The 10,952-nt window shown below is 39.5% G+C and overlaps 1 protein-coding gene across 1 annotated transcript; it reads right to left on the reverse strand.

The window, feature by feature from the left end:
* Positions 1-476: 476 nt before the first annotated feature.
* On the reverse strand, positions 477-2,768 carry LOC134232314 (uncharacterized). The gene is made up of 2 exons (XM_062714268.1): positions 2,668-2,768; positions 477-1,919 (listed from the first exon to the last, which is right to left on the reverse strand). The coding sequence occupies exon 2, from the start codon at positions 1,894-1,896 to the stop codon at positions 493-495; it is 1,404 nt and encodes a 467-aa protein (XP_062570252.1). The 5' UTR covers positions 1,897-1,919; positions 2,668-2,768; the 3' UTR covers positions 477-492.
* Between the last annotated feature and the right edge of the window lie 8,184 nt (positions 2,769-10,952).

Raw genomic sequence — 10,952 nt, forward strand, 5'->3', positions numbered from 1 at the left:
AAAAGTATCTCCTGAAAAAATATGGACAATAGTAGAAACCGGTGAACAAATTTATACAAGGTCAAGGACAGAAGTCAAAAAAAAAATCGTAACAAAACGTGAATTTTTGCTTGGATATGCTAAAACTGAATAAGAAGTCCTTAGTGTACGTTTTTTTTTTTTTTTTTGATAAATAAGAAGTGCATAAATGGCAACCTTAATACGAAAAGTAGGTATTAATTATCAAGCTATACCAATGTATATCATCTCTCATCAGTCAATAAAAACATAAAAACATAGTTTTGTTCTTTAGGATGGTTATAAAATGTTACGTCTTTTGAGCGTGGGCACCGGTATTTGCTAGGTAATATTATCTAGTCCTTTTTACCAAAATTACGCGAATTGCACTGTTTCAATGGAACTACTGAGTAGTTATCATCACAGACTATTCACTGTGGTGGATAAGTAAAAACGCTAGTACATGTAAATCGTTTCCAAGACTTGCATATGACGTCATGAAACAATGGATTCCTCGTCAGAAGTAGACATAATATCAGCTAAATCGACATCTTGAAAGCCAATAGACGAATCAGAGAGAAATGACTCGTCATCCACATCCGTCAGCGTCGTATCACTACAGTAGACCTCGTTTTCGTTTGGGGGCCACTTCACGTAGACTGGTTTTGCTGTGGATGCCCCCTCACTTCTATCCGGAAACAAAACATAAATGGTTTCCTGGTCCAACGACTCTCTTCGGTCAATGGGTTTTGTGGCCGGACTTACCTCAACAACGCTGTCTTCGGACGATTCCGTAGACGAAGAACTTTCGGAAGTGTAGTCTGTGAACAGTCCTCCCTTGGCGAAGGTTTGCCGTTTTGTACTAGTACTTGTAGGTTCCAAGAAATTATCGAAAGTTGGCGGTTTTAGTTTCGAGTCATCCATGTTGCTTGGTACCTTTTGCTTTCTGTTTCTTGGAGACTGAGAGATTAATTTGAGCGTTACCTGGACACAGTAGTCGGTGTTATTGCCAGAATACAACAAAGCTTCTTTGAATCCATTGACCAACAGTTCGGGGGAGATCGGTCGTGATGAAGAAGAAACATGCTTCAGCTCTGAATTGAAATAATACCCACTTTTTGATATTGGCGGAAGAGCATCGGATCGGAGAAAGTTATTGGTGCTGAGGTCTTCATATGAGTTTGCAGGCGACTGCTGCTTAATGCCTTGTTGGAGTAAGATTTTCTCGGTGAAGTCGCCAGAGACGTGATTAGGAAGTTTAAGTCCCGGCTCCTTGACAAATACAACAGGTATCCCTTGCTCTTGAGCGTAACTGAGCGCCTGAAGATATGAAACATTGTGAAGACTGGAAGTTGTCATAAAGAAAACGATCCCATCAACACTTTCTATGTCTAAGGTCATGTCTTTGTTGCTCTTGAAACAGTTCACAAAAACTTCAGATGATAAACTGCACACAAGAGGAGACCATTTCAAAGTTTCTGAGTGTTCAGACGGCATCCCTATGATTCCGATATGAAATTTTTCATGTCGAGCACAAGATGGACACTGCGGAGCAGACGACAACTCTGATGACACGGATATTGTCGGCATGTTGAATGGTTCTGAACGCTCTTGTGGTGTATGACAACTAGAGAGTGGTCTCTTAGGCAAAGGTTTTGTTCCAAGAGACAAAATCTCCCAGATTTTTCCCGTGGAACGGTGATCAGCGAGTGTAGGATATCTTCTAATTAGTTCCAATACTTTGGCGAAGGTTCCTTCGTTTTTTGTCAAATATTCCAGACTTGATTTGTAGGTCATATGAGAGGTAAGGGGGGATTTTTTCCTGTTCACGGTTTCTACAGACAAACTCGGCAGTTGTCGTCGGCGAACTTGAGTGCCTGGGGAGTTATGCGATGCCATAACTTGTTGAAAAAAGCGTCATACTGCAACAGAAAATGATGAATTCATGACAGACGAGTTACTTGTATTGAAATATATCTGGTTTCGATTAATGGAAAAGTATACACAATCTTAGAATTGATCGTGAGAGTTCAGAAAAAAACTGAATAAAGCGTTTTCTTTAAATACATGTACCGTAAAAAGTAGAAAGAAGAGAAAATCATCTTTAGGAAAACTTCAGCCGAGTTGTTTCTTTCCTTATCCCCATATTCAATTCTATATATACAATTCTTAAGACAATTTTTGAAGCTTGACTGAACCTAAAGCTTAAACGAGTCACTGTCTAGTTAGAAGAGTATGTCAGGGCATCAACGATAGTTGGAAACACATGATAATTTGCATAACGGATGAAGCACATACTCTCTTATCTCTAAAGGCAAACTTGGTTAATAGTAAGTTACCAGTAAGACTCACTATACTGAATTATTCAAATTATCAAAACCATGGACTTCATTTGCTATCAATTAGACGGAGAGGAATAAGAGGAAACATCTTTCCTGTACATACTCAAGAGGGGGGGGGGTGTTACTAAGGTGAGCGTTAAAGTCCGTAAGCCTTTGCTTATTTATGCTGTTTGAACGATCAGTAACCGTATTGATTAAACACAGATTTTTTCATTTAATCAAACGCTGCCATTAGTCTAAAACGTTTCAAAATCGATTTTGAATCTATAGTAAATTGTCATAGATAGCATTAAAATTATTTAGATAATTTTTCTTTAAATCTTCCTACCTTACTTGCTACTGTGGCTTGCCTTTAGCAAAGAGACGATGTGTGCAAAGTAAACAGAACCACTATGGTCCATCTCCATTCTAATGAGCTTGTCAGTTACACAGCGTTTTTATGGTGGTTTCAGGGTTAGCTTTTTCCATGACAACGGAGGAAATGAAATGGGCATCGATCCGACATAGGTTAATATATAAACATTGGCATGCAGGTTGAGACAATAACCTTTTACGTTCACACAGAACTTTATGACGTGTGTTAAATCCAAGAGCATATTCATTTTCAGTAATATTGACGCTAAACAAAGTACATGTATAGTTTTTCACTGCCATTTGAGATTTAGAAAAACTATAATAATAGTATTTCACCATGGGATATAATTATTACCCTCTACCTTCTTTGAATACAGAATTTCGAACGCACACTGAGAGATATATATTATGCAATTTATTATTTAAATCCAGAAAAACATTCCAAGGAAGACTCTAAAATTCGAAACCATAATTTTGATGTACGATCATACTTTGATATGTCAATTAACATTTTCTTCTCCTTTGAAAGATTTCAAGGGCCCAAAATATCAAAAATATTATACATGTATGTATTCTCCCTAATATCATTTGACGTATGAAGCATTTCTTCTGATCAAGTTTGATTATAATGATAATTCAAAATTTGGTAGATATGAGTATATAAAACAAAATATGTATATTACTTTACACCGAAAAAAAAAACAAAACAATTACACTTTCGTATAATTTCCTTTTATATTCCAAATTAAAAAAAAAATATGCGGAATTAAAAAAAATATGTCAATACCAAATACTGTGAAATCACTAATTTTCGTACGCGTTTATTTTCGTGTTTTTTCGAGGTAGGAAGAGACCCACGGATTTATGTCCACTGCGAAGTGTAATTTTTCACAAATATAACACAACTCAACAATTCTTAATCCTCAAAATTAAATTCCTACGAACTCGTAATTTTTCCTCAAACCACTAGTACTAAAATTTAACACACGAAAATATGTAATTTTACAGTATGTCCAACTACAAGCGATCCTTCGGCTTGTGGAAGTTTTAAATACTAGTATTACAGAAAAAAAAATATTTAATTTTTACTTTTTGACAGAAATGAAAACAGATCGATTTCATCAATGCAAAGCTTCTCAAAGTTCAATAAAGTAATGAAAAAATGTAACGAACCAGTACCGTGAAACCTGTCTAATCCGACATGCTCTGGGAGACGAATTTTGTGTCGGAAGAGATAGGTTGTCGGATTGCATAGTGTTAAAAAGATGGAAATTAAAAATATGGGAAAGAAATTTAACGTCGGAATTCACAGCGTCGGATTGTTCAGGTGTCGGATAAGACAGTTTTTACTGTATATAGATTTATAAGATTTGGTTTTTTTTTAAATATATACCGATCCATGGTCCATTTTTTGTTTAAAGTTGCATTGACACTCTAGATATCAGACAATACAAGTCAGCAGATTTCTGTACGGTAAAACATAACACAAGTAAATTTATAAATCGTAATGAAAATAAAACTAAGCTGGACACGGTACTTCAAATGATGGGAGGTCAAAGAAGTACAAATCAGTACTACATTAGAGATGTTTCACGTAAAGATGCCCTTTTTTAACTTTCTTAAATTACGGTAGATTGAAAATTTTGAGGCTCAAAGAAAAAAAAAGCGATTCTATATCATTTTAATACTCATAATTCACCACAAGAAAATCGAACGTAAAAAATTCCGTCACTGACCACCGATGAGGTCAATTATTTCTTCTTTTTGACGTCATTCGAGCAGCACCCGTTGATTATTTGAAAGGTGAGGTGCCATCATACGAAAAATTATGCGTTATAATTAATGTATTTTAACACATATTTATCTCCTTATCACGTCACAATGTTGACAGAAAATTAAACAATTATTGAAGTTTCATATCTAGGATCTGCAATAAAAGTTAGAAAGCGATATATTACATGTATTTGTACTAAGAATCTAAAGACACAGGTACCTAACGAAAGGATAATCCTCCCTCCCCGCACCCTCTGAGAATTTTTTAACACGCTAATTTATCCAAAATACACGAAATACCACACCCATATTTTGATTTCTGATATAAAAAAGCAGTGATGTTTCCACCAATGTCCATCATTAATGCCTAGGTCACATTTAAGCCGGCTGGGGTTTAACACATACTCTAAGGATCGGTCGATGTATGTCCGAGCATCGTCCCGTGTTTGTTGAATCTGAGGTCATTGTAAGGGAGGAGGCAGACATCGGCCGATCTTCGGTCGTACATTGCATGGGCGTAACGCGTAAAATCCCAGTCACATTTTCAAAAACGACCGACGGCCGACGGTTTTTGAAGCAAAAATGGGATTCTTTGGGTGACTGAGGGCAGTTCATCTGTCGTTTTGACCTCTTTTTTTTCGACCGACCAATTTTGTGTCCATCGGTTTAGTTATATTTTTTTTGTATCGGTGGCCCATTTCATCATTTGAAGCAATCCAACGACCATGCAACCTTCGATCATCGTCCGACCATTGGCGATCTGTTTATAAAGTTCGCGTTCGGCAATACGGGTTTCCAAAATTTCGGCCGACGGTTAAAATCGAACTGTAATTTATCAGTTACATTATCCAGCGATGGGGTATACGATAAGAAGCCGATGAGTTTTTTTTTAAATGGCTTGGTTGCCGGCCGGACACCTACAGTAATCGGACAGTAACTGAGGCCATTTGGCTAATCGCTGGGGGTCATCGGTAGAAAATAAGTTGTAGTTAAAAATCAGTCTCCACCGATGCTCCACATCGTCCTCATCGGCAACCCATCATTAAAACATCTCTCAAAAATTGGCCGATCATCGTCAAGTGTCCGTTGAATCTAAGGTCATCGGGGGGCTGAGTGATGGTCAGCAGACATCGGCTGATCATCGGCCGATGTTCGACCAAACATTGCCCATAGTCGACCAACGTACGAACGATGTTCACCAATGTGTGAGCGATGTAATATACATTGGCCGATTAAGTACCCTAAAACATCGTTTTATGTTTAGCAATGCATCGCTGGCCAGCCGGCAAACACGCCATTTTTATTTAAAAAAAACGCATTGGTTGCCCATCGTATACCCCATCGTTGGATATCTTAACTGATACTTTAAGGACTATTAGGCTGATATGGACCGATGTTGGGGCATCGCTCACACCACCACGGATTACCACCGGTCTATGACCATCGCCCGGGAAATGTGACTAGAGCATAAGTCAGAGCCCGATGATCGGGCAACGAGTGTCCGACTTATGAATAATTAACTTATTAAGGATAAATGACACAAAAAGAATTTCGATGCATGATTTGATTTATAATTTTTGAATGGAAATGACACAAAAATAAATCCGTAAAATATAAAGAAATCTTAGTTATCTTTGCTGCTTATATATGCACCTTTTGTCGTTCTATACAAAACTTTGCACACATCTTTAACAATTTGTCACATGTTTACAAATTCTGCCACTCTGCCTTGCAAACATTTGAAAATATTGCGGATTTCTAAAGAAAAAAGAGATTTTTTTGTGATTTATCCAAGTAATAGGTATTCCTGGGAATTAATGTGACTGCTCCTTGACCGATGAGGACCGTTGGGGCATCGCTCACACCACCGATTACCACCGGCCTGGAAATCTTAATGTAATGCCTAAAGTATAAGTCACATTATCCAACGATGGGGTATACAATGAGAAACCGATGCGTTTTTTGATGAAAATGGCGTGGTTGCCGGCCGGGCACCACTAGTGATCGGACGGTGACTGAGTCTTTTTTTGCGAATCGGTGGGGTCATCGGTAGGAAATAATTCGTAGTTAAAATTCAGCGATGTCTCCAACGATGCCTCACATCGCTCCTCATCGGCAACCCATCATTAACACCGCCATTTGGCACCGATGTGGACCGATGTGGGGCATCGTTAACACCACAGATTACCACCAATTACCACCGGTCTATGGCTACCGGCCGGGAAATGTGACCTAGGCATTAGTCACATCTTTCGGGCGGTGGCCGTAGACCGATGGTAATCCGTGGTGTGAGCGATTCTCCAACATCGGTCCACATCCTCCTAGTAGTCCTTAAAGAATCAGTCACATTATCCAGCGATGGAGAATACGATGGGCAACCAAAGCGTTTTTGATAAAAACGGCGTGGTTGCCGGACGGACTTACAAAGGACCAACGATGCATCATAAAACGACGTTTCAGGGTAATCGGCCAATGAATATTACATCGCTCATACATTGGTGAACATCGTTCGTACGTCGGTAGACTAGAGGCCAATGTGTGGTCGAACATCGACCGATGATCAGCCGATGTCTGCTGACCACCACTCAACCCCCTGGTGACCTCAGATTCAACGGATACTTGACGATGCTCGGCCATACATCGGCCAGTCCTTGAGAGGTGTGTTAATGATGGGTTGCCAATGAGGAGCGATGTGGGGCATCGGTAAAGACATGAGCTGATTTTTAACCACAACTTATTTTCTACCGATGACCCCCATCAATTCGCCAAATGGCCTCAGTCACCGTCCGATCGCTGTAGGTGTCCGGCCGACAACCACGCCATTTTTATGAAAAAAAAAAACTCATCGGTTTCTCATCGTATACCCCATCGACGTCGGCCGATCATCGGTCGATGTTCGACCAAACATTGGCCCATAGTCGACTGACGTATTAACGATGTTCACCAATGTATGAGCGATGTAATATTCATTGGCCGATTACCCTGAAACGTCATGATTAGCAATGCATCGTTGGGCCTTTGTAGGTCCATCCGGCAAACACGCCATTTTTATCAAAAACCGGTGGTTGTCCATCGTATCCCCATCGCTGGATAATGTGAATGATGCTTCAAGACTATTAGACCGATGTTGATCGATGTTGGGACATCGTTCACACCACGGATTACCACCGATTACCACTGGTCTACGGCCACCGACCGGGAAATGTGACTAAGGCATAAGGCATTAACGTGCCAACGCCTGCTGACACACAGGACCTCGTTTTAAAGGTCTCATTCAATGGATCCATAACTTTGCCTTCAAAGTGCCAGCATGGCGCAGTGGTTAGAGCGTCTGCTCTAGGAGTCAATCCTTACATCCTTCGAATGAATCCGTATAAACTGAGACCCTGAGTCGCAGTAGGTGCTGGCACGAAAAAGATCCCTCACTGTTCTAGGACCCTGAGTGCCGAGTAGAGTACAAAGTTTGTAGCTCTCCACCGGAATGTGGTGGCGTCTCCATATGAGTTGAAAATTCTCATACAATCAACCAAATTGTCAAGTGCTGGTGAAGTAACAACTCATAACTATTTTTGTCAACTTAGGACAGTCGCGGTCTGAGTTCGAATCCACAACCTTCCGAGCACTGAGTGAGCGCCCTACTGACTGGGCTACTGTGATAGTCTGTTGTAGAGGTAAGAAATCCAATAAAAGAAGATTCTAAAATGATAAAAGCATTTGAAATGAAGACACAAGGCACAAACAGTCGGTTAGAATGGGGAAGTATGCGTCAGGTGAAGGGAATGATGTTTTGAAGGTGGAATAATACACATTCAATCTAAGTTGAATTTAATTTAAGAAATCAATGTTTTCCCACCAAAACTAATCTTGTAACATGGAGAAAGACAGATGATAAAAAATGTGTCCTCTTTAGTAAACCAACAAACTAAAAGCACATATCATCTTATGCTCAGAAGATGCGAAAGACGGATAATGCCCTTGGAGACATGATAGAAGTCTAGCCAATATAGCTCACGCCTTGGAGTAAAGCGGGCAGACCTTTCGGACATATAAGAATTTTCACCAGAGATAGTAAATACAAACAAGAGGCCTAATAAAGTTATATGTATCTGGCCAGTTGTAATAAGAGACAACTCTTATGAAAGCAACAGTTCCATAGTAAGACAGAGGGAGCGGAAAATTCAAAGGTACAAAGATCTTGATAAGGATTCTCAACTAAATAGATGGAATGTCTGTTTTTAGCAGTAAAAGTGTGATGTAGAGAATTGGAGCCGTTAGCATAATTGAAGCAGAGACGGGACAAAGTGCCAAGATCAGTGATAACAAAAATGACAATTGTAGAACCAACTGTGGAACCAACAGTATCATTAGAAACAGAATGAAGGAGCGGAAAATCCGAAGATGCAAAGATCCAGTGAAGGGTTGTCAACTGAGATATAAGGTCTGGGTGGGGTTTTTTTCGCAATAAAAGTGAAATGTAGAGAATTTTTGGTGCAGTGTTTGTGGAGAGAAATAAAGCCGTTGGCATAATTGGAGCAGAGCTAGACGGGATTGATAGAAAGTCTGTGTAAGGAGACAAAAGTCAGAATCAATCTGGCAGCGGAAAAAGGCAGAGAAGTAGAAAGACAATTAATAATGTAACAGTATAGATGTGGATAGCTAAATTAAAAAAAAGCAGTGAAGTTAACCCAAGTTGGTTCAGGATAAGATCCCAGTCGGTGCACCTCTGGAGGCTGTTGTGGCAGCACCGATCCAGTCGACTCATGAGGATTCAACTGGAGATTGAATCACGCATCTTTTCATAAGGATATGGAAAACCAGTGACATTCATGAAAGACACATGGATGACAACAGAGAAAAGTTCAGTGACAACCTAAAGTGACAAAACGATAATCACAAGAGACTGGGAGCAGGGGTTTGGAGGCTTGATAGGCAAGAGCACAACTTCCGTGAGGAAGAACCCATTTAATCATGTTTTGTACAAATTTATAGTTTGACTTCCAAGGCGCGAGATTGGGAAAGAATAAACGCGACATGCACGGACAGACATTCAACGATAAAGACATTAATATGAAGAATGAAAATATGTGCAGTTGAACTGGATGTAAATTGTTGATGCAATTTTGAATACAACATTCGCGGACATTATTGACAGGAAAATATAAGCTATGACATCAGTTATATACCATGTAGACCTCGAAAGATTTGGCGCAGAAAAAATGGAAAAGTCACTAAAAGAGAGAAAAAGAACAGAAGAGATTGAAAAGGTGAAATAGCAAAGACGAGACAAGACCTGCAGTAGCTTTACAAGTGATATATGAAGGCAGCAGAGGTGAAACTCTATCACAGTTAAGAGAGAACATCAGGGATCATCTGAATAGACATCCATCTAATAAGAAGAGCGGCAGAAAGAGAGAGAGAGAGAGAGAGAGAGAGAGAGAGAGAGAGAGAGAGCAGGCGAACAAGGAGTATGTATACAGCCAGATCGAGCAAGATTATTTCAGATTCATTCCAGTTTACGTAAAGATTGCTAGGGTAAAAGATCCGGATCATAGAGATCTGCAAAGGAAGATGTGGAGAGGTACTTGTATTTGATGGAGATGCCGCCTCGCTTGTTGAAGGTACCAGAAAAAGGTTTCAACAGAATTGGTTTACATGTACGTGTATATACGAGTTTACCTCTTTTATTAAATCCATTACCGAAAAATTCAAGATGGCAAAAGTGCATCAACACTTAATGTTACAGTATAATTTACAAAAGGTCCATGACTGACATGTGAGAAAGTACGAACAGAAAGATTAGAAATTAGAACGGGGACGAATTAAGTAGTCAGTCATGAAAGCTATAAATGAAGAAGAATCCTTCTTGAGAGACAATAATAGAGTTGGAAAATTAGGGAAAGTAAAGCACGGGCTTGATGTCACACCAACATCAATGGAGTGCAGAGAGAAGCGCGTACAGTGAAAGAAGGATCTAGAAGGACTGGGAAAAATACTCATCAAATGAAGTTGTGATGGAATGATATCCGCATCCATAAAAAAGACCATCCAGACCATAGACGTCGGAAGCAAATCGAAAGAGAAAGGGGAGGGGGCTACACCAACAAAAAAGATAAGCCCCAATTTTTAATGCCCAAAGCCCCCCACAGTTCCGACGCCTATGCAAATTTCAAAACTTCAAATTGAGCCGAAATACGATGTTCCTCCCAGTCCAACGAATCTTGTAATATGGGGAACAAAATATGATCCAAAGTTTGCTTTCATGCGTGGTTCTAGTGTGTGTGTTTGTGGGGGAGGGGGTGTCCGGACCTCCCCTCTGGAAAATCTGCATAGTATTTTTGAGTTACTAGTATGTCCAAGACACATGTAGTTACGATATCGTCAGATTACTTTTTTTTTTATAGTTTGCTGTAATACTTCTCTACCTTTGTGTGTTTATTAGAATATTAGAATACTTTCTGTTATAGGAAGTTTTCCTTACCTATGATA

Source organism: Saccostrea cucullata, unplaced genomic scaffold, assembly GCF_032062105.1.
Source record: "Saccostrea cucullata isolate Sc308-1 unplaced genomic scaffold, CSIRO_AGI_Scuc_v1 ctg234, whole genome shotgun sequence".
Lineage (NCBI taxonomy): Eukaryota > Metazoa > Mollusca > Bivalvia > Ostreida > Ostreidae > Saccostrea > Saccostrea cuccullata.

Excerpts from the sequence above, each read along its gene's own strand:
- LOC134232314 (XM_062714268.1), bottom strand. The coding sequence starts at position 1,896 with ATGGCATCGCATAACTCCCCAGGCACTCAAGTTCGCCGACGACAACTG.